Source organism: Periplaneta americana, chromosome 10 (assembly GCF_040183065.1).
Source record: "Periplaneta americana isolate PAMFEO1 chromosome 10, P.americana_PAMFEO1_priV1, whole genome shotgun sequence".
NCBI lineage: Eukaryota > Metazoa > Arthropoda > Insecta > Blattodea > Blattidae > Periplaneta > Periplaneta americana.
Window position 1 is genome coordinate 92,021,669 of NC_091126.1, and position 26,146 is coordinate 92,047,814.

The following is a 26,146-nucleotide window of genomic DNA, read 5'->3' on the forward strand; positions in this document are numbered from 1 at the left end:
GAGCACCACTTGTACTGCTCCTGCGTTCGTATAGCATCATCGCTATTGTTCACATTATGCCCATGGCTCCACTCACCTCAGTCCAGTAATACTAGTATATTTCATGTTAATCATTCCCAATTGAAATGAATGCTAGACTGCAAATAATAAGAAAATCAGCCAAATATGTAATGGAAAACCACTGTACAAAGACAGACGACATGACCAAAACAATTTTTTCGGCATTAATGGATGATGAAAACATATACTTGAATTTCCATGAAAATCTCTATATAAATTCTTTAAGAATCAGAATAGTTTCCCCATTATATTTCAAATAATGACAAAGTAAAAATATAAATAAGTTGCAAGTACGCCACCGCCACCGCCACCGCCACCGCCACCGCCACCGCCACCGCCACCGCCACCACCACCACCACTTCTAAAATTTTACATCAAGGCATTATACAACTTACCACAAATATGTCATTGTTCTTTGGCTCCTTTCTTGCAACGTAATAAGGCTTAAGTTGACCACCAATCCGACACCTCTGACCAATTGTCCAGTGATGTATTCCCGCATGTCTACCAACAATCACACCACTATCAATGTCTCTGAAATAACCTGGGCTGTCATTCAAGTACTGAAAAAAAGAATATATTATTCAAACAGCATATTTCCAGTGCACAGGTTTATACTCGTCTTCAGGAAAATGTACCTCGTCCAATTTGTGAATTTTAGTACAATTTCGAAAAAAGAGATATTACCATACAGTATTATTAAAGCACTAATAATCAGAGAACACGTCAAATACATACCTCTGATATAAAATTCTGAAAATGTCTTGTACCAATGAAACATATACCACTGCTTTCTTTCTTTTTGCTAATGTAATCCATACCATATTCAGATGCAATTTTTTTAACTTGCGTTTTAGTTAAATTTGCCAGTGGAAACATTGTCTTCTGAAGTGGAATTTGGGACACTTGACTCAAAAAGAAAGTCTGATCCTTAAAGAGATCACGTGGTTTCAGTAAATGCACACCTAACAAAAAAAATAACATCGTTAGTTGGTAATGTTTTTCATAGCAAATTACATTTTACTAACCATCACACTTCATTTCTTTAGCCCTCTGGCATTCACATCATCATCCTTTTTTTTTTTAATTTGGTTATTTAACAATACTGTATCAACTATGAGGTTATTTAGCGTTGATGGGATTGGTGATAGTGAGATGACATTTGACGAGATGAGGCCGAGGATTCTTCATAGATTACCTGACATTTGCCTTACAGTTTGGGAAAACCTCGGAAAAAGCTCAACCAGGTAATCAGCCCAAGTGGGAATCATACCCGCATCCGAGTGCAACTCTGAATCAGCAGTCAAGCACCTTAGCCAACTGAGCTACACTGATGGCTCTCATCATCTCCCAGTCAAGTATTAGACCGTGTGATCTGTTACAGTCTCATGCCATCTTTTAGCTGTACGGCTAGCCGACATCTGGCATTCACAATTTAAAAATGTCCAATTTGATACAAATGATGACAAGATATGATAAAGCAGTACTCCTATTGTAGGAAACACAATATCGTATGCTTCAATCTATAGTAAATATGGTTAAATTCATGAATACATGCATCAATATATGTCACTATTTTGTGAAAAAACAATAGTTTTGTTTCTCTCAAGCACAGTCCCTCTTTGATGATAAAGAATGATAGAAACTCCATAAATCAAGTGATCAATAAATAAATAAATAAGTAAATAAACCAATCTATCAATCAGAGAGTCAGTGAATATTTGACATAAAATAATATCAAAGATATGTCAACACTCTAAAACCACTTAAAACATTTACCCACGATTTATACAGGAAAAGAAGTCTATAAAAGGAAGGATTTTACACTGGTTACAGTTGAGGCACATGTTGTATGTTTTCGATTTAAAGAGAAAGACAAAGATTGATCAATTGGAGATTCACATCGACATTTTTTCTGACTATTTAAAAATAAATTTTAACACATATATAATTCAGCATATAAGAAAATAATTTAAAGCCGCAAACATTTCATCAGACTTAGACTCCCACTTTGAGAGAGGAACAGAGATTAAGGTTCTTAGGAAAATATTTGGGGCTAAGAGGGATGAAATTACAGAAGAATGGAGAAAGTTACACAACGCAGAACTACACGCATTAGGAACATTAAATCCAGATGTTTGAGATGGACAGGGTATGTAGCACGTATAGCCGAATTTAGAAATGCATATAGTTGGGAGACCGGAGGGGAAAAGACCTTTGGGGGGGCCGAGACGCAGCTGGGAGGATAATATTAAAATGGATTTGAGGGAGGTGGGATATGATGATAGAGGCTGGATTAATCTAGCACAGGATACAGACCGATGGCAAGCTTATGTGAGGGTGGCAATGAACCTGCGGGTTCCTTAAAAGCCATTTGTAAGTAAGTACCATTTCATCAGTCTACTCCAAAAAAAAAAAGTCTTACTATGTGATGGTTGGTTAGTTAGTTAACTCGTCCGTGCTGTACTTCGGAAATGTTTCAATATTAGGTGTTAGCAGGGTTTGCAGTTAAAGAGTGTCTGTGTCTGTGTCTGTGTGTGTGTGTCTGTGTGTGTGTGTGTGTGTGTGTGTGTGTGCGTGCGCGCGTACTATAGCCACAGACTCAAATCCCTCTTTCATACAGAAAGGGTTGCTGAGCCTCCTAACCATTTTAATTCATATAAATTTATAATGAATTTTACATGTATCTTATCACAATGCAATTTCCAATTTAATGAGATGAAAACAGAGCTCTCGTAACTATTTGCGGTGCTCTCCTAACAATTTGCGTATAATCTGTACACTGTTTGTTGATTATCAATGCCTTCAAACAAGGTCATTATCTAGGATAATTCCAGAAGTCAGCTATTCTTGTACAATTTAATGTCATTTTTGATATGGCAAACCTGAAAGACAGAATTCATTATCCATGGCAACAGAAGGAATAGTCAAAGGAATCTAAGAGAATTTAATTTTTTAATAAATGAGATATTGTCGATCAATTCTGTCTGGAGCACTTGTATTAATGGACTGGGTTCATTAAATAGAATGTCTATGGAGAGACCGTAATTTATTTCCTTCACGAAAGAAGCCATGTTGGAGATTTTCATTGCTCTTAAAAATCCCTAGCCTTCAGTCAGGTTTCAACTAAGAAATGTTAAATATAATGAACAGTATGGCAACCACTCCAAATTAAAAAGTGGCATTTTTTCACCAATATCTCTGGACAGATTCTTTGTCATTTGGAATTTTAGCCACAATAAATTAGGTAATTACTAGGGAATGGATTTTTAGGTACTGAAAGCTAATATTCAAGCTAGCTACATTTATAAACGAGCAAGTAATATCACACCACTCCAGTATAAATAATGCCACTGGGTTTGAAAGTAGTAGTCAACTGCAGTAAATGATGAAACTCTATGTTCACTGTTTAATTGATAAAATTCGCACCACTGCATACTTACTGGCTACAGCTTCCACTGACATAGACTTGTGGGTGCTCTTTTTTCAAAACCAAGTTCAAATGAATGGTTTAAACCATTATTTAAAAACAGTAAGTGTATTTCCCTAGATTCATTTTCCAGTCTTTGTGATCCAGCTCTCAATTACATTTCAGAGCATTGTGAACAAGGCCTCAAACAGTTCTAATTGACACCGTATCCACTCTAATATACTGTGTTATTTTTAACTTTCAGTACCTACGTAATTAAGGTGGTGAAGAGCTTTTCTTATATTCATAGATAATACTACTGTGAAATACAGTAGTCATATGATTTGTCAATAAATTCTCTACACATTGCTGAATTAGCAGTTTGCATTTCAGTTTCTGGAAACCTATGTTATTTTTAACTTTTAGTATGGTACATACAAATCCATTTCCTGGTACGTAATTAAAGTGATGAAGAGCTTTTCTTATATTCCTAGATAATACTACTGTGAAATAGTCATATGATGTCAGTAAATTCTCTACACATTGCTGAATTAGTAGTTTGCATTTCAGTTTCTGGAACCTGTGTCATTTTTAACTTTCAGTACCTAAAAATCCGTTTCCTGGTACGTAATTAAAGTGGTAAAGAGCTTTTCTTATATTCATAGATAATACTACTGTGAAATAGTAATATGATTTGTCAGTAACTTCTCTACACATTGCTGAATTAGTAGTTTGCATTTCAGTTTCTGGAAACCTGGGGAGTCAAATATGGAATCTGTGGTGGTTATAAAGCTGGTATTGGAGCTTATTTCCCTTAGATAATTTGTTCTTAGTAACAGAATTTCACATTTCTCCATAATTGACTATTCATTCATGCCACCAGTGTTGAAAATGTGTTAAGCTATAACATTATATCATATATTATATTCTTACATCTCAATAGAATTCCACTGACTTTCAGATGAAATATGATGCATGAGTCCAGGAACAAACAGGAGGTTCTGGAACTGATGGAAAACACACAGAATCAGGAAAAACACTTGGAGAATGCTGGAGGAGGAAGAGAAGATAAAAAAGGAGATAAACGAGTAAACAAACAAAGAAAAAGAATTACCAGATTTATTAATAAAGAACTGAATGATCAAATTTCTTTTGTCTGATAAGAAAAAAAAATTGTAGTCGTACACAGTTTCTTCTGAACATGAAATAAAGGCCACTGGCATAGCTCGGACAGTAGAACATTTGCCTACCAATTTAAAGCTCTGCTCGGGAGTGGGTTCAATTCCTGCTTGGGCTGGTTCTGGTTTGATTTTTCCCGAGGTTTTCCTCAACTTTAATGTAAATGTAAGGTAATTCCATGGCTAACCCTTGGCCTCATCTCGCCAAATACCATCTATAAACAATTCTATGCACTTGGTACATACCAAAGACAACAAGGATCAGGTTATCAGAGGTCTACACTTGCCAGAATAAGTTCCTAGACATTCAGGTCCTGTGAGGCTGTCACATGACTACAGTGAAATCATTTCAAGGTAATAAGAAACGTCACTGTAAACAAGAGGACTGTCAAACAAAGACTTCAGGAAGGCATTTGATTTCAAGGAGACCTAAAATTGTTCCCTGGCTCATTAATCAACACTGAATAGCATGATTACTAGGGCTATGAAAGGAGAGCAGTTAACACTAGTGATGGTATCGAGTATAGCTGCGACAGGTGGAATGGGGTGAATTTCCCCTACAACTTGACGTAAGCAGTGGTACAGACTGTATGCTGCTTATGTCAAGTTGTAGGGGAAATTCACCCCATTCCACCCGCTGCAGCTATACTAGCTTTAACTGCTCCCTTTTCATAGCCGTAATGATTTCAGTTCACCAACAATACTAGAATTGAATTATGGACCAGCAGTTAAAAATACAATTCATGGATGTGTTGAAATTTTGCCTCTAATCACCTGATGCTCATGGTAGAGTATCGAGGATCAGTGATGAAGGTACTCTGAATACTCACTGATACACAACTACAATCTCCTTCACTCCTCTCACATGAAACATATTTTCTCTTTATGCATGACAAAGCCCTTCCCCAAGCTGCTCACTGCGTGAAAGGATACCCTTACGACTTCAGAATAGGAACCCTGATCTAATCAGCTAGCAGCTCAGAACTCAATCTCACTTAACATCTCTGGAATACACTCAGCCAAAATGTCCGGCAGCACACCAGCACGTGAATGAAATACAAGCAAGATTACTGGATGAATGGATGCATATTCCCCAGAAGACGTGGCCAGCATGCAGTAGCATTTGGAAGTCATCATGATCACCGGAGTTTACCAACACTCGATATTCCTGGGCTGAGGTTAACAGCTACTACAAGAGTTAGAAGATGGCAGAAGCTGGGGCCCAGCACTAGCTCAACTGGCATTTGGTTGTCCCTGAATATTTGAATTGGGGACCCCAAGTCAAGGTAAATGAGTACTATGCTGAAGGTCGAAGGCAACTGGGTAAATTGTGTCTCCTGGGAACATCTGAAACTACTTACCCCTGTACCCGCAGGTGTAGATAAAAAATTTCCCCATTCTCATGGGACTCTAATTTTATTCCAGTTAAAATAAATCGAAGGATGACTCTGAATAAGGATCACCTTCCTATTTTATCTCAGAGGTCACCTCCATGGTATCTTCTGTAGTTCATTTACAGTAAAACCTCGATATGACACTGTTCAAGGGACCGCGTGTAAACCGCGTATTAACTGGGACCGTGTATTAGACGGGTATACTAATTTTGACTTTTATACAGTATCTATTAGCATTTTTCTTTACTGAAATACATAACTCATGAAAGGTAATACAGTATTACTCCATTATGCAATTACTGTACTTATGTCAAAGACATTTACAATATGTACTGTACTTAATTCTTTCGAAAAATGTAATTTATAGTTGTTTGCCGTGTGCGTGTTCTCAAAGTCCTCATGTTTACTATACTTCACTTTTCTGTGCTTAAATCCTTCCGACATCGCAATTTTTTATTATCGTCCTTAATGTCGATTATGGGATTCCTAATGAATCAGAGAGTTGTTTCTGATTAAGAGTTATGTTTTCATCGTACTTTCGTAAGATTTTCAATTTTTCCGACACAGAAAGTGCTTTTCGTTTAACACTCATCGTAATCACACTCACAGATATTTCAATACACTAAAGAACAAACTAACCAGCAAAAATTTCCAGAATTTTATTACGACTGAGTGTGGAATGTTGTTTGAGAGCGGGGGTTAGCAAGAGGGTGAGGTATTGTAACTGTATGTTGGCTTTAACCGTGCAGGTAGTCGAATAAGAGAGAGTATCAAGAGGGTTAAGTATTGTACAGTTTGAAGTGTGCAGGTACAGGGTCGAATACCAATACTTTTCAGGTTAATGGCACCAGTGAGTTCAATTGCCAAAATGTTTCATTGGTGTTACAGCACATTGCTAAAAATTACATCGAAAATATTCCACAAAAATAGCATATTATGCAGGACTTGAGCGCAACAAATGGGATATTTTATAAAGGCATTACATATGAAATGTGCAGGGACCGGACAAAAAAAGTGTATTACACGGGATAGCATAATAAGCGGACGCATTTTATCGAGGTTTTACTGTACTTGCAAACTCAGAAATGTGACTACCCACTCCTGCATCCTGGAAGTGTGCTAACTCAGTGCACACTCAAGAATCCAGCATTTTGAAAGGCACTGCACAAGTGCCTACTACTTCCCAACAAATTTCTGTTATGAGGATGAGGTCCAATGAAACCTTGTTGAGTCCAGCTAACAAGAGAAAGAAAATTTCCTTATTTTGTGGGGCCTAAAAATAAGGGGAAGAAACTCCAAAGGAAAGCATGATAGAAAGAGGAGCAGCGAAAGGTGCAAACCTTTCCTCCACTGTTGTTGAACCTCAGCCTCAGTCTTGAACATTTAGAAGACATAAGAAACAGAAAAGAGCAGATCAAGAACACACGCCAAGCACTGCAACTTAGCAGTACCCTGTCTGAAAAAACATCATGTCACTCCATCCTGTCCAGGTCTGAATTAACAAAGAAGTGGAGGGGTGCCTACTGATCACTTGTTTGGATGAGGAATCAATCTGGTAGTAGTGGAGTCGTCCAAACTTCCTAATCTACAAAAGGCTACACTCTGGACTCCAGAAAAAACACATCTCCTACCCAGATTGCTCTCAGGGTATTAGAGAAACTTTATCGTGGTCTAAAGGTCTCCAAATGATATCAATGCAAGGAGGAGAAAAAAGTGATGTAGTCAGCTCCTCAATCAATATCTTATTTGGAACCTACTATAAGGCAACGGACCACAGTAACCCTGCTTGGGGCCCACCACTGTAGAGTAATGATTAGCATGTCTGTCTGTGAAATGGGCAGGTCTGGCTTCAAATTCTGGTTGAAAAATGTTATTTGTTTGGGGTTGTTATCCAAGGTTTCTTCCTTCAACCAACTGAAGCAGAATTGCTGGGTAACTTTCGACGTTGGATCTCGCACTCACTTTGTCTTCAGTAATTTCAACTTCATCTATCATCTTGAATAGATTCAGGTGGACAGAGGATGCAGTACCGTCACTTGCATACAGATGTTATCAATCTAAGAAAGTGCTGCAGAAGTCCCAGGGGGACAAAGGAGCTTTCTTAGAAGACTACTCCACCAAAACTGAGTGATGTGTAACTGAATCAATAGATGGCACCAAGTAGTGAATCACGATACCTACAGGAATGCAGTCTAGTCAATATAGGATGCAGCAGAATGTAGTACCATGACTTGCACACAGACGGCATCAATGTGAGGAGGCTGCAGAACTCTCAGGGGAACAGAAGGGCATTTAAAATCTTCGTCATAGATTCTGTTGGAACTGAATATTATGCAGCTGAATCGACAGAAGGCAAACGTTCAACAGGTCAATCTACAGCATGGGTATGCATCAAGATAATTACAGTATTTGTAAATGACTTCAAGAGTTTGATATTAAGATGACTCTTACAGAAGATATGCCAGTTAATCTAGTAAATCAACTGAGACTGCCTTTCATCACTGCCAGGGTTGAGTGACATAGTGCAATGGGGCTGTTTCTCAATGTTGTAGGAGTTATTGGATAATACATCCTTAGACTCTATATGTCAAGCTATGCAGAGAAGAGGTTTCGAAAACACCTTAAATAGGTGGCTAAGAACAGCATATTGCTAAAGTAGACCTAAATAATAGCTTTATGTTTGTCAGGGGAGGCTGAATGACAATAGGGAGGTATCTTATAACCCTGATAATAGTGTCTTGTGATAGCCTCAATAGGAGTGAATTTTATACATACTCAGGTCTATGGTGATGACTAGTCATATTAATGCTTGGGCATAATATCAGCATGCTGTATAACAATGTGCAGGCCTGGTGTGTGCGGGATGGTTTAAGTGTAAACCCAAGTAAAACTGAAATGGTTTTGTTTACGAAAAAAAGAAAACTAGGAAATCCATCACGAGTTTCACTTTTATGTAAAGACCTAGTATTAAATACTGGATGGGCCAATAAAATATACTTGTTTTTTAGCATTTTATATTTCGCAAAGTTGGTACAATATTTTTCTTTTGTTTTTAGGTACAGGGTCCGGCAGAGTGATGGACAAGATTTTATAGAAGGCTGTTAAACATGGCAGTCTGCTGAGGCTTTCAGACCATACTATCACATATTGCATAATGACAAACTTCCATCCATATAAAATTGTTACAGCGAAAGCACTAAGTAATCAGGACACCAGAAATCGTGAATTTATTTGTGAGCTTTAGAACACTGCAGAAGACGTTATCATTAACCACCTTCTTGTAACAGATGAGGTGAATTTTCACCTTAGCATCCATGTCAATAACCAGAACTCCCATTACTGGGCAGCTGGAAAGGTTATTGCATAATGTCACGTTGCATTTTTTTGGAGTGATTAGCCCCTACTTATTGAAGATGAAGAAAAAGCGGTGTCAATAACTTCAATTTGCTACACCAACCAAACTGAGTAACTTTCTTGAACTGGAGTTACAATGCAATATTGATTTCGAGGTCTCTTTGGTTTCAGCAGGAAGGGACTACAGCTCACACTGTGATAAAGTCCATGGATTTCCTAAACGAGATATTTCTGGCTCGAATAATCTTACGAAATGGGAACATGCAATGCCCTGTAAGATCACCAGACCTCAATGCTTGTGACTATTCCCTCTGGGGATATCTGAAGTGCAAGGTGAGTGAGAACAGACCGAGGATTACAGGTCCATTGAAGCAGAACATCAGGGATGAAGTGGCAGCAATCTCTCCCAAAATTTTGCAACGAGTAATGAGTAGTTTCTGGTCCTCACTGCAAGAATGCAGTGGATGCCACCTCACTGCTGTAATGTTAAGAAGTAATTACTGTATGTGGAATACTTTGAGGTACAGTGACTTTAGATAATAAATTCAGATCTTACACTTATTTACTTTGCATTCTATTTCAAATTAAAAAGTGACCCTTCTTTCTACCAGACTCTGTAGTTGTGCAAGCTTGGGAGAATATTTTACAATGGTTCTAACTATGCCACAGAGAATTAAAATTGCTTTATTTTACTTAGAAACAAAATCAGTATTGCTGACAAACACAGACACCATAATCACTTTAATTCTCAATCAGTACCAATGCCAAAGAAGACAATAATGAGTGCAGTAAAGAAATTCAATGAAAAACGAATCTGAAGAAAGAAAATTCAGGAAGACCGAGGATGTCAAGGACACAAGAAAACATTGAAACTATACGGCAATCAATCAGAGTCCAAAAAAGGATACCAAAGTTGTGCACAAGAACTGACACTGCATCCAACATCCATCACAAGAAATTTGAAAGAAGAACTCAAACTGTTTCTATACAAAATGCAAGTGAAACACTCACTAATAGTTCAAGACAAGTGATGCAATGATGAAATATACAATAGTTTGAACAGAATTATGGATGATGATGATGATGATGATGATGATGATGATGATGACGGCAAACAGTGAATTTTGGACTGTGGAGTGACTGTTCCACAATATCGTTTCATGGACTGGAATCCCAAAACCTCAGAGTCCGGCAATTCACTAAACCATTAAGATGGAAATAAGCTTCGTCTTCTTGATCCAGTCATCACATACCATCATTTTCTTTCTAAATAAAATAAAACAATTTTAATTCTCTGTGGGATAGTTAAAACCATTGTGAAATATTCTCCCAAGCTTGCACAATATTTACCTGAAAAATAAAGCTGTACCAACTTTACGAAATATAAAATACTAAACATGGGTATATTTTATTGGCACATCCAGTATTTGAGAATAATCTTAGATGCCCAAATGAATTAAAAAACTCACATGGATGTACCAAAAAAGCTACTGCTGCCTTCTAAGCATGTAGACAAGGTGTTGGAAGTAACGGTAATTGAGGATACAACCAAAATTGCTTCATTAGATTTATTGTACAATTGTACGTCATATGATTATGTATGCAGCAGCTGTACAGTGATTCCAGACCTTGATTTTTCAGCAAGAACTTTGTTGGATTGTATGCTGCAGCTTCAGTGTCTAGATATTATAGAGCCATGAAGAAAACACTGAGCCCTGACAAGGGCTCTCAAAGCCTTGCTGTTTCTGCCACCCCTGGATCTGGCAATCAGATAGCCATATTATCTGTCTAGGCACTTGGTCATGCACATAGATGGAAAATGGCAATGAAAAACAATCCTGTTGCAATGAGGCAGGACATAATGATTCCTGATCAAAATGTTAATCTTCGTGTTTGAATCATTTCTGAAAGGGAAGAATGGAAGGAGACTACCTTAACCAGTTCCCATTCAGTAGTGTGGTTTGGTTCATAGATGGATTATTTATTCGTATTATGGTTTTGCAAGTTACAGTGTCTGCTATATTAGTCTTTGATACTTATTTATATTTACATTTTAAATATTTACATTTTGAGAGAGAGAGAGAGAGAGAGAGAGAGAGAGAGAGAGAGAGAGAGAGAGAGAGAGAGTGAGTGAGTGAGTGAGTGTATGTATTTTTAGTTACAAGAAATACAAGAAAAAAGGATTTTAATGACGGGGATTAAGTGCATAAGGCATATGTTAACTTTTTATTTCATAAGTCACTGTGATAGCGTAAAAAAATATATTTAATGTTAAATTAAGTGCTGCATATGTTTTTCCAGACTGTGTATTTATAATAAACATTGGAATTTATAAACCGTTTTCTTTGAATACAGTATTCAATGGAAGATGCAATTTTATAAAACAGCAGAACCTGATATCATGGAATATGATTATTTCAGTGACATCCACCAAAACGAAATACCATTCACATTCTCAAAATATCCATCCAAAATAAAATCTAACAAGTTGTTCTTTTATAATATTTCCTGTAAATAATGAGTACCAGTACTTATAATCAATGTAAATGGTTCGATTTTACTTCTGAACACTGCCCTTTCCAAATGGCACACAAAATAAAATGTAAGTATAGTAAAACTTTTGTCAACAATGTATAAAATTAAATAGCAATTACAACATTATGAAAGCTCAATAACAAATATAATTGCAAATTTAACAATTCACCAAAAATCTCCTTTAGGACAGGGCATCATTTCATCACCTCCAGAATATCAGCTCAACATGCTTCAAGAAAGTGTGTACAAAAAGTCTAATACCTGCACTAAAATCACAGTTTTCCAAGAAACTGCCAAATGTTGTGCTTGCATAATGCCCTGTTGCAATTGCATCAGCATCCAAATTATCTTGGGCATATTTTAAAAATTTATCAAATTTTATATGTCCATTACAAAGAATATCTGGATTTGGAGTGTAACCATTCTGATAGTCCTCCAGTAGATTGCTGTGAACAAAGTATGAGCAAGTGGTATTAATAATGAATGCATTTTTAATTTCAATTACTTTGAAAGGTAAGGTGAATATAGGTTAATAGGTCTTCTTGCTTATCAAGTAATGTATAGTCTTAATTATTAACTATGTCACATTTATTGATTGGATTAATGTTTTCGGCAATTAGTTGCCATCATCAGATCATCATTAGTATCACGTTATACATACTGAATACTGAATTACGAAATTAAGTGGAATGAAGTAATATTCGGACAAACAAACATGGATACCACTTGACTAGATAAATGTTACATTATAATTAGACGTGCACTAACTCATACTGAACAACATTTTCATTTTATCATAATGTTAAGATTAGACACAAATGGAATTATGACGTGCAATAATTACATATATTATTAAATATTCATGTGGAAGTATTGCGTTCCATATAATACGTAAATTAAACTAGCAGGTTACGAACATGCTTGATGCTAAATGATTACTCTATTTGAAAAATTATGCTATTGTGGAATACATGTACATATGTCAAGATATCACCCTGTGGTATTGCATTTTATCATAAACGTTAAAGATTGAGCACAGAAAGAAATGTGCAAACAAAATGACAATATGCTATTCACTCTTCATGTGGAAAATATTATGTTCCATATGTTATATAAGTTAAAAACAAGTAAAATAAGAGCATGCTTGATACAAATGATTGCTGTGTGTTAATAGCCTTGCTGCTAAAATTGCATTTACATAGTCTAGTAGTGACATAGTTAATACTATAGACTATACATTACTTGATAAGCAAGAAGATGGACCCATTTAACCTATATTCACCTAATTTAATTGCTTATCGGTCTATACCACCTTTTCAAAATGAAAATATTTGAAAGGTAAGTTTTGTAAGTGTGCCACTGTGTACCATTTAGACAAAGTACATTAGAAATTAGGTACTTATTTAAACAAGGACATGCCTAACCTTACAAGACCCAAATTAATGTTAACAGAAGAACTCTATGTACATATCTTAAATGTGCATACAGTCGAAACCATCTTTTACACTTTTCAAGAGACTCTGAAAGCATTATGTAAATTGAGGGAAAGTGTAAATTATGGGAAAAAGTTTACACATGCCAAAAACATTAAAGATACAATGTTCAATACATAGAATGATTTTAATAATTTATTATTTCATCATTCTGAAGCACGGTCATAGCATTTTGTAATACGCCATCACCCGCTATACAGCACAGAATGATTTGTAATCAATGCTTGAAACTTCGAAAACATACAGGACGACAGTAGATTAAATATTTCATTTAGAAAAGGTAAATTGTGATGCACATTATTTTAATCACTTCAAAATATCAAACTACAAGGCCTACACATGCATTCAGAACAAAACACGACACTAGTTCTTTTTAGAAAAGAAGTCTGATATTTCTGACTGTTTATATCTTATGTCTCAAGTTTTCTATTTTATTCCCTAGTTCATACAGTTTGTAAAAAAACTGGACCATTTCTCCCTGTACCTCCTCATAGTCTGTAATGCTACAACTACATCTTTTCTTGTGGAAACAACAGCAACAGCAGCAGCAACAACACCATCACCAGTACCAGTATTGTACTCTGGAAATGGGTCCTCCAGATTCTATTCCTCACCAGTGATCACATTATCGTCCATGTGAACAAATTCTGTAAATGAAGAATACAGCTACGAATTTCCTCAGCCCATAATCAGGTTAACATCTACATCAACTTCTTTCTCTTCTGGAGCTTGAGATAAACCAGCCTTCTGGAAGCAGATGATAATGGTAGACTCTTTCACATCCTTTCCCAAGCTTTATCCATATAGTGCAGAGCATCCAGAACCGAAATTGTTACGAGTTTCAGATCTTTACCATTTTCCAATAAAGTATGTCCCATTTGCACCAGACTTCTTTAATAACTAGTTTAAGTCATGATTAAAACCTAGATATTCTAATGGTTGATACAGTTCACTGGCATAAATGTCATCTGAATGTTCCTCAAACGGAAAGTAGGTGAATGGGCAAGACATCAATCAACAATTATTGAAGGAATTGTGCGGTTTTTGCAATGCAACCACTATTGTATCAATTAGATGAATGTGTTGCTGAACTAAATTAGAGGTCATCCATGTCTTTTGATTAGTTCCATATAATGTGGGTAGGGTTTTCACATTTTGTAAACGAGGTTTCCTGGATTTTCCAATCTAAAATATACATATCTTTTCAAAGCCAACGGCATTCACTCCAAGCATTATAGTCAGGCGAACTTTGCTGTGTTTTTCCCACAGTACTGCTCTTCTTTAAATGTCATTCTTATTTTGCAATTGTGCAACAGACTTTTGTCAATATTAAAATTATCTCGGGGTTCATATCAACAGTCAGTTCACTTAGTTTCCCTCTTTCCAATGCAAAACACTTTTCTTATTTACACTCAATACCAGATTCCCCACAAGCAGTCTTGTACAGCAAATTATATCGTTTTTTGAACCTATCAATCCAGTTCTCCACTCCAAGCATGCCTGCTCTTCTCAAAGTCTAAGATGATTTCCACTCATTGGAATGTCGGAAGATCAAACCACTACCATCTCTTTATATTTTAAATATTTCACATATTTGTTATTTTTGCATACAGATCACACTCTGTTGCACTGCGTTGTATTGTTTCTCTACTCTTAATAATTGTGTTGAGCACCAAAATTGAAATGCCCAGATCCTTCGTCAGAGCCACATCTGTTCCATTAAGACAGTCCACTTTTGAATGGTTTTATTAACTTTCTCCTCAATAGAGAAGGCCTCTATTTCCTTCTTTTCCCTTAATTAGTGCATTAGAATAGTTAAAAATACAAGTTTGTAACTCGGAAATAATTATCAAATTATGAGCAGCTATTAAATTACAACACACGTGAGATTGTACAATGCATTACAAATCCATTTCGTTGATGCAACACACCTGTTCAAGGACATTCTTGATGGCCTCGCTAGCTCACTGCCTAGCACAGTGTGATGTCACCAACACAGGTACAAGGGAGTAAGTGGCAGGTGAATCAGCATTGTCAGAATCATCTTGAACGTAGTATTCAATGAGAAAAACACATGACTCCATTTGTAGCGAAATTTACGTTAGTGGTCGAAATTTTGTTCCATTTTCGCATGGACACCTTTATCCCTTCCATTTGGCGGAAATAACGTAAACAGAGAGAAGTTTCAAGTTACAACAGAGTAAATACAGGGAAAAAAATTAATAATCGAAAAATTGAAGGACGTGAGAAAAATATTGTAAATGACAGGAGAACTTTAACTGCGGGAATGTAAAAGCTGGGTTTGACTGTATTTGACTATGTAAATTCTATAAATATGCATTGTCAAGTAAAGCAATTCCTTATTTAACGTCCCTTTCTTACTATAGTAACTACTCAGATCATACAGAGACATGGCTATAATGGAGCAATGATGGAATGGGAGGAGCTAAAAAACTTGGGAGAAAATAAGCCACACAACTACTTGTCCAATCACAAATATTTCAGACCTTATGGAGAACTGAAATTTAGAGCCTTGCTGTTGAGAAGTCACCTAATATAATTAGTGCTAGGTGAAGGAATGTGACTTTTCGATAATTTCACGTATGTAAATTCTCGGAGGTGTATGGAAAAATAATGACAAACATGATACAAATCACCTTAATTAACAAGTTAAGCTTTCATTTAATTCTGAGTTTCAGCTCCTTAAATTAATAAGATAGTAAAATGATCACGGAGGAAAGAAATATTAGATGTTACAAAAAAGATAAATATGTATTTATTCATGCACTAAAACCCATAAGATATATAGTGAAATATTAAAAATATTTGTTTATATTTTTATATGTTTATTTATAAAGAGGAAAATGATTTTAGGCACTAAAATAAAAAATATATATATATATATATATATATATATATTCCTTAGCTTAAATTAAAAAATACATAGTAGTAATTAAAAAATATATTTCTACTTTTTATTAATATAAACTGTCCTTACTGCTGCAGTCTAACCACATGACCGACATTCCTGCCAGGGTTTCAGAGCTGGAATGTGGACAGTATGTACTACACTAAAGACTGGTTATTAGGAGAATATGATGCCATGTGAATATGTAAGCCAGGATGGTCTGTAAAAGTTTTCATAGGAGATGGTATGATTCATTTCAGTTGGTGTTTATGCATTTTGATAGTTAAACTGAAGAAATGTGCGATATTATCACTGAATGTGGCTTTCAGTCAATAAATAGGACCTATAGGCAACTTATTAAAAAGAATGCTCACTTGAAAGGAGGAATAATCTTTGTTTTATTGGACATGTGAACACAGTTTTATTACGGTTAAAGTAATTAGAAGTTTGCAAACCCCTTACCTTACAAAGTAAAATCAGACTTAAGCAAAAAAATAATCATAGGTTGTAATAATATTATCATCATCAGTATTACAGTAATTATCATCATCATTATCATTGCAATGATCTTAATTTACGTTGTACTCTCACTGAAGTAAACGATGCAATTAAATCACAATTTGAAAAACTCGAAATATTACGAATTCAACAACATGACATCTTTATTTCATTTATTTTAATTGGGGTCGAATTTGTAATATATGTCAGTCTCCTGCAGGGATTGGATGGACCAGCAATTAAGACTTGTGTCAGTATATAGGAATAAATTATTCTAACGTTAAGAAAAAGTGTAAAAAAATAAATTGAGAATATAGTATTTGTTAATTAATTTTTAGTTCTTTATGTTTTCTTATACTCTTATTCTTGGTGGTGTGGAAGAGAAGGCCCCTACTGGCTCTAAGTCCGCCAGAATAAATAAATAACTTTAAGTTGTTTTAATGCAGACAAACAGGAAGTTACTCATATGCCCTTTTTCTGTACCAGTGATACTGAAAGTGTTCATTTTCGAGACAATCTCGAAATAATTTTTCTATAGCTTTACGGTAGTTTCTCTTTATATTTCGTATGACAGCTATTCAAGAATTCAAAACATTTTAAAATCCATTTCTGAGTTTTTGTTTCCAAATGTCTTTTAATTGCATTTACAACAACAAACAATGCATATTTTAACAATAGATTTCAAGATGTTTCACTTTTTTTAACCTAAGTTCCTACATTTTCATCGAAAAAATTATAAAAGGTTAAAATTGTGTCAAGATGCAAATTACGTCAATTTTCTGTATTTCTATGATTGCCCAATTATAGCCAACATTTTTCCATGAAAGGCTATAAAAGACTAAAATAACTATTTGGAATCCCAATAGATGGTTATTCCATGATCATAAAAGGATAAAATTGCTTTTATAAAAAAACACTAAATATCCGGGAAGACTAAATACCTGTTTATAATCCCAATGATGATATATTCCATGATCATAAAAGCCAAAAACTGCTTTTATAATAAACTTAAAAGTCTGGAACTTAGTAATCAACTTCTGTGTTAAATTATTAGTGTCCTATTACTCTTAAATTATACCCTAATCTTCAATAATACTTGTATATTAATATACTGACAATAACTTGAAAATAATGTCAGACTAAGAACAAGCATATCATTGCCTAAACCTTGTTCCAGGAACAAGAATTTCATCTGGAATGGTAAAAATATATTCTTTCATTGTAAGATTGGAGACAATGTTAATTGTCTGTTATGCTCCAAAATATTAAGTAGTACCTACTCAACAAACATTCGTAGGCATAATGAAAATCTCCTGGCTCAATTACACATGACTGTTTCAGATTTCAATGCAATAATATGCCACAAAAAAAAAAATATCAGATGATGCAGTCCCAAAAACAACAACAACACAATTGTAGATAGGAACACAACCTGCATTCTGCCACTGCACAGCAGTACAGGTAAAAACCCTTCCTTTCATTCACTGTATGCCACATGGGTTGCATATCCTTCAATGTAATCGGCATTTGGCAGTCACTTGACTACAGACAATAATGTGGTTACCTTCGGTTTAGTCATATCAAAAACTGTAGTACAGACTGCTGTGTTAACAAATAAATGCATTATTTTGCTCCTATATACAACAAGTTTCTCATGGTTAAAGGCAATGAAGAAATCACCTTAAAAGTTCCAATACAGGTAGTATAATTATAAGAGGTACTGGTGGTATAATTAATATTCTGAATATGCAGAAACAAAACAATACAGATCCAAACATTATTTGAAAAAGTAACTAGTAGCCACCAGCATAGCTCAGTCGGCTAAGGTGCTTTCCTGCCAATCCAGAGTTGCACTCGGGCACAGGTTCGATCCCCGCTTGGACAGATTACCTGGTTGGGTTTTTTCCGAGGTTTTTCCCAACTGTAAGACGAATGTCAGGAAATCTATGGTGAACCCTCGGCCTCATCTCGCCAAATACAATGTATCACCACACCCAGCAATGCTAAATAACCTAGTAGTTGACACAGCGTCGTTAAATGATCAAGAAAAAAAAAACTGGTTGTATGTTCTGTAGACTGATAAATAATCAATATCCTAGTTTTCTTGTTAATCCGTTCCTTGGGAGCTCTCTCACCAATGTAAACAAGCACACATATTTACAATTTATTAAAAAATCCCAATTATATCCATTAATTTGTAAACAAGTGAATCTGTCAAAATTATATTTCTCCATTTCACCAACTTTTTTCACTTCGTTTCATGGCTGAAAGTACTAGTGAAAATGGAATATTATACTTCTGGCTTCTATAAAGTTATGAGAAAAAGTAACTTCTATATTTTTCATCTAATTTTCATTCTTTTCTTTCGCTGGCATGGATGACCTGGAGTTGAATATACTTATATACGAATTTTCATTTCCTAACTCCAACACAGCTAATAGTAAAATTCATAAACAATAACATAGGCTAAATATGTTCAATTTCTGCAGAGGAATAGTATAAGACAAAGATATTTCTGTAGCAACACAATAATGCCTGCAGTTTCATATAAAACAGTACAAATAATAATAATGTGAATAAGTAATGTGACTCTTATCACAAGAAAATGAGGAATAATATACATTACATGGCCAAGTCCAGAACGTAATTAAATTTTACTGATCAACTGTTATGTTAGGAATCATAATCAGCTTTCAATGAAAGGTATCCTATTTTACTTCATAGGATGTTGTTGCTACTGGATGTTATTGAAGAATCTATGATCGAAAATGTGAAGCATTTCCGACTCATACAATCAAGAAAGTAGTAGTTCTGTCTACAGGGAGTTTAAATTATTCATTGTAAACAGACATGGAGATTGAAATATTCGAACATGCAGCATTTACTCTGCACATATCTCAAAGCATCCAAATTCTAAACAATCCAAAATGACGTGTTTATTTATTTAAAAACCACTGCAACTAACGTAAAAATTATACTGGGAATATATTATATTATATTACATTATGCCAATGTACTCAGTTTATTTTTTATACATTGGGAAAAAGAAGACACTTTCACTAGAAGTACACGACTTGCTAATTCCAATGTTCCAAACAAAATTATTAATACATTGGGAAAAAAGCAAAGCTTCCACCACATTATCACATTCCCAATACAAGTAGCAAGATATTTTTTCATCCAGTGGTGATCTCCGTTTTTGAAACTTTTCAACCACTTGGATTAAAATTATTTACCACCTCTACTAGAATTTGTAATGTAAGCACGCTCTTTTCAAGGATTTAAGCCATCAGTTAAAGCCATTTTAAAAGCCATCATACATTCTGAAAATAGGGCTCCAATTAATCACTTGTTTCTTTGAGAATGTTACATTCTAGGAATCTGTAACAATGTGCTTCATGAAGAGACGACAGTGCAGTAGTCACCACTGTACTTCATTTGTATAAACATTCTCAGAAATTACAAGAAAAACCAGGGTATTCTAAGACAACCTGTCCCAAAATAATCTTTATCCACTACCAAATTCCACTATCACCAAGACAGAATCTGTGTCTCTTGCATTAAAACCAAGTGTCTATCAACAGAGTTAAAGATGTGTCTTATACACAGTGCTGTCATGGAGGCCATAAGGGGCCATACATTGTATGGAAACCTACATTTATTTTAATAAATCGTATGGAGAAAAAAAAAAATATTTGTCTGTACAGAGCTATACGGCATGTGGGTACCTACATTTTGTACACGGAGATCTGTACAGATTTTGGATAATCTTTTGCTGTTCCTAATCTATCTTGTTTGATATTCATAAACAAAAATTGTCCATCTCTGCAGCGCTGGAATCCAGAATTATATAAAATAATGGTTGGAAAACAAGAAGTGTTGCAAATACAAACTCCAAGATTAATCGAGACAAGTGTGCATCTACTGTGAGAGCTACATGGTGTATAAATCAAGCTGGTTTTACAATTAAAATGTAAAGCAAAACAATTTCTTTACTTCTTCTTTAATATTAAAAGAACCATTGAATGATGAATACCGGAGAGATAAAAAATGGAGAATAAAATATATTTCAAGGGAGAAAATATGGGGTGGGGCATATGGCCAAGAGAAAAATTACCATGACAGCACTGCTTACACATATTTATTCCAAAATTCTCAATAAAACCAGTTTACACCTGTACTGGGCATCTTGAGACATTCTAATGGACAACAGTATGAAAAGATTTCACTAAAATGAAATGCACCTACACATACTTATAAAATTTCCCCAGATTTTGAATATTTGTGTTGTGTCTATTTTTCATTAAACAAAAAAAAATTATCTACATTGAGTGTAAGTCACTTCTCATTTATACAAGGCCGTCAAACTTTGTAAGTAACAGACTACTTTGAATATGCAAATAAGATCCCACTCCCCAAAATCAGTCTCACAAGAACAGAAATACAGTAGATTCTTGCTAATCTAGCCATTCTGTGCCAACTACTCGCACTTCTAAATCGAAACTAGAATGTTCCACACATGGCCAGCACACGTATACAAATATAAGTATATACCATGTGTATAAGTAATACAGGGTAACACATGGCACCGGTGCAAATTTTCCAGCAAACTCTTACAGTAGAAGTGACAGGAGATACACTAAAAGGAACTGGATAACTGAGAGGCCAGATTATTGACAGCCAGATTAGCAAGAGTCTAGTGTACTGTATAGAGTCTGTGTTAACTAATGATGCCATAGAAGTTAGTTCCCCATCTGTAGCACAGCATTTAATGGAAAATTGTAATCTATTCGTGTCAATACATTTACTTTCTTTGTGACAATAAGTATAGTAAAATTCATTTATAAGTTTTTATTGGGTCTGAAGAAAAATAAAATGCATAAGTGAGAAAAATGTATAGTAACCAAAATGACATTTAATAATATCTGAAATAGCATCTGAAAATTATATGGGAAGTGGCTGCTTATCGCACAATTTTATCGCGTCCCTAGCATTTGTTTAATTTTATCGCTTCCCTAGCATTTGTTTGTTTTTATCACTACCCTAGCATTTGTTTCTTTGTTTGCCAACATTTCAACTGCACTGGTCTGGACGTCAAAAAACAGAAAATTACAAACCACTCCAGTTGATGCACAGTAGTTTCAAATATGACTCGCACTGGCATTCAAGAACAAGAATTAATAAAGATCACTGGTCATAGCTATGCATCTTCCCTGAAATCCTATTTACAAATAAATGAAGAGCACCATTCGGAAATCCTGAATAAGTTGAGGAATAAACCATGTATATCACTTCTTTTACGCACACGTCCAATATAACATCAACTGAACCACCAACCACTAAAATATTCAAATTTAAAAATTGTACTTTCAATAACTGTTCCTTTTAAATTTATTTATGTTTATTTTTTATTACATCGTCCTTAATTAAAACTTTTCTTGTTTATTTCATCATCCCTAATTAAAACTTTTCTGACACTTGTTTACATTATTTAGATTATGTATAGCTTCTGCTATATGATATTATGGATAATCACATATCAGAGATTGTTTAATATTAAGATTTATTAAAAATCATCTGTCAAGTGATGTTGATTACTAGGATCCGGATAATTGAAGTGGAATGCAACTGTTTTAATAAAAATGAAACTGAATCAACAAAGCCTTCTGTCCACAGAGTTCAATGAAGATTCCATAGTTGCAACAACTGATAACAAGAAAACAGCTAATTATAACACACTACTGCCATCTAGCGTAATATTTGTAATGTTGAGATGGTACAATAATATATTTGAAGACAGTTGTACTTTCGTAAGTCAATATTTTATTGTATTGGAGTACCGGTACTTCATTACTTCTAATCTTTATATACTTTCTTCTAATCATTTAATAGTCAATTAATTCCCACTCGAGTTTTGACTTTCTCTAGATAAATCAAAACCTCTAGTGAGATTACTGTTGATAAATTTAGAACTTCATAGTTAAGCCACTTCTGAGTCTGTATTACACTACTCAACTTTATTACACAAATTTCTAATATAACAGAATGCAATACTGTAAGAGTGATCATTACTTACTAAGGCTTAAAGAAATTGAATCTTTATTTAAAGCTTTGAAGAATATTACATTAAAATTAACTTAAGCCTTAAAAAAAAATACTAATGCGAGATTTGTCGGGAATCTTAGTTGCTTAGAGCCAAAGCTGACTGATATACATTTCAAACTCCCACCCAGAAAATATTACGAAATTGATTCACCTTGTTCTTACCATGTGATCTTTATTTAACATCATGTGATTTTTTCACAAAAAAAAAAAGTCTGTTATTTTGGACTGCTTGCCCCTAAGAAATAGCCGCATCTTAACAATGAACACATACTGTATTTTCGCATTCTTACACTTCCACGACAAACTTAATTTTAAGCAAAATTGATTTAAAATATATAAATGACATTTCGTTTCTTCTAGGGTGTAAAAATACAAATGCTTAAGTGTAAAAAATGAATAAAGGAAAAAGTGTATCTAAAACAAACCAACATTGAAAGTACAGAACTTTTGCCAGGACCTCAGAAAAAGAAAATACGTGACAACTGTATAAAATATTTACTGTAGTTTTTTTACAAATGCTTAAGTGTAAAAAATGAATAAAGGAAAAAGTGTATCTAAAACAAACCAACATTGAAAGTACAGAACTTTTGCCAGGACCTCAGAAAAAGAAAATACGTGACAACTGTAAAAAATATTAACTGTAGTTTTGCCACTTCTAAAAAATTATTTCTACATTTCATTGAAGTTCAAATAAAATTGTATTAAGTTCAAGCGTGGAAAAAATTAAAAACAAAGAAATGACAATGAGATTAAATACACATTTTATACCATCATCATCATCATCATCATATATTTTTATCGTCTATGCTTAGTTACACAGTATATAATACAGAATAGTTAGGACTTTGCTATCACAGTTTATAGAACAATAAATTTCAGTTCTTCCCAAAAATTATTACTCAAATAATGCAGTATACAAAATAATCCACTGTAAAACAAACAAGAGATCTAATCCATTCACATATACATTTTTCATATCATGGGAATGATTGAAACACCATTGTTCCACAGAGTACCAATTACTTAACAAATAGCAGAATTACCAAAACACATCATTCCAGTACTCCCTCACGAAGCTCACAACAGAGAATGGGATTCCTAGTCTGCTGCACACCCATCGTGCATCTTCTGCATCTTGTGTGGCAGAACAAATTCCTGTTTCATCTGCTGTATCCCAGTTCTGCATGAAAACACCAACCACGTCATAACCTAAACGAAAAACAGAATGTATTAATGTCTATTGAATATGACCAAATTATTATTAGGGTATTTACCAAAAAAAAAAAAAAAAAAAAAAAAGTTCAATGCATATGTTTCGTGATTATTTACACTGTACCTACATGGCTGTAGTGTCCTTTTCAATGTTTTTTGTGTAAAAATTTCAATACTATTTTTTTTTCTGAGAACGTAAGCAACTACAATGGCATTTAAACACAAATCACCATAGACTAGAAATCATCACAGGAGAGAACAGTGAGTGACTAACATCCCAATGTTGCTGGGTTTGAGTTCCTGAATCTCCTAAGGAGACAAGTTTTCCCCAGGTAATGATGCCTGATGTGGTTTCAACCTGGACAATCCAGCAGAATGTGAGTTGATGACTCAAAATTCATCTCACATTTCCTACATGTTGGCTCCTCTGTGAGACCCTTTATACAGGGTGATTCATAAGTCACTGTACAAACTTCGTGGGTGTAATGTAGAGGTAAAAACAAGAGTAAAATGATATATAGCACTTTTTCTCAACTTGCTTTATTTCAGAATTATGACGCATTATATATTTAAAACATGAGCCAGTATGTTGGACAATCAGTTAATCAGACTGCATGTTCTACCACCGCACTTGACTGGCCAAGTGTACAGACAGTTTTTGGAACATGAGTTGGATGGTCTGCTTCATGCAGATGTCCCACTTGCTACATGAACCACCTTATGGTTTATGCATGATGTTGCCCACTGCATATTTCAGTCGTGAGGCAAGGGTGTATATCAATGTTGCATATCTCGATAAGTGGATAGGTCGTGCAGGATCAGTTGCTTGGCCAGCCAGATCACCAGACCTTAACCCTCTGGACTCCTACCTTCGGAGCCGTCTCAAGGTGTTGGTTTATGGTACTGAAATTCCGAACGTAGTAGAACTACAGCAACGAATTGAAAATGAATTTGGAACTGTGCAGAATGAGTTCAATGGGGTCTGCAACATTCCAAGAGCAGTATGACGACAATCACATCACTGTCTTCACCTTCATGGACGTCACTTTGAGCATATTTTAGTTAAATGTACTTACGCTGTTTGTGTTGAATTTGTAATCCGTTTGTTTAGTTGAGCTTTGGATGGAATTAATTTTGCTTTGTTTGTGTAGCACTTATGATCCGTACTCTGCTGCAATACTCTGAAATAAACCAATTTAAAAAAAAGTGCTACATAACATTTTCTTACTTTTACCTCTACATTACACCCACGAAGTAGTTTGTACAGTGACTTATGAATCACCCTGTATATGTTAACAGCAGTCTGCTCAGAAATTCGGTTATCCACCTTAAGCTTTTCCTTTGCATGGCTAGGAGTTATAGTCAGGTCTCAGTTCCTCAATAAAAAGTTTAGCCTGCCTTACAGATGGTGTAGTTCTTCAGGCTCACAGTAGATCCCTCATCAGGTTGTGCTTTAGAGCCTGTTTGATTATACATTTAGGCATTCTGATGGTAATTTCTGGGCCACATCACTGCATGGTAGTGCCATGCTTCGCCAGTAAACCAGCTCGTTTATAACCATACAATCAAATGTGTACTGGGATCCAAATGAGCTATACAGGGAGACCGGGCTAAATGTATTCATAAATAACAGCATATAATGCGAGAATTGTGCATTATAATTTTATAATCTCTCCGAGATTTATTCTGTCATACTTATAAGATGATTGCTGCATCACTTGCCACGCAAGTGCAGAAATGGAATGAGGATAGGTTATGCATCAGTAGTTTCCTTGCCAGTTGAGATGCGGATGCCACAGTGTAAAGTGCAGTGCAACGTAGTGCAGTTTTATTTTAATCGATATGACAAATCATCTCATCACCAAAATCATCTCTTTCATGACAATTGTCTAGTTTAAGATGATGGATGGTCATGGATAATGGATTCAGTATTATAAGAACTCATAATTTCTAACAGTGCGAGTTTTGTGTGCAGGACACCCATTCACTTGAAATCAATT

The 26,146-nt window shown here is 35.0% G+C and overlaps 1 protein-coding gene across 6 annotated transcripts in view; it reads right to left on the reverse strand.

Annotated features, from left to right (window-relative positions):
- LOC138707888 (mitochondrial tRNA-specific 2-thiouridylase 1) overlaps positions 1-26,146 on the reverse strand; it is an 88,377-nt gene that overhangs the window by 56,516 nt on the left and 5,715 nt on the right. For all 6 annotated transcript variants that reach the window (XM_069837926.1, XM_069837925.1, XM_069837923.1 and 3 more), the window contains exons 3-6: positions 23,978-24,143; positions 12,192-12,376; positions 799-1,025; positions 456-623 (exon numbers count right to left, since the gene is read on the reverse strand). In XM_069837926.1, the coding sequence (XP_069694027.1) occupies positions 456-623; positions 799-1,025; positions 12,192-12,376; positions 23,978-24,143 (746 nt within the window). The remainder of the gene's footprint in view (positions 1-455; positions 624-798; positions 1,026-12,191; positions 12,377-23,977; positions 24,144-26,146) is intronic.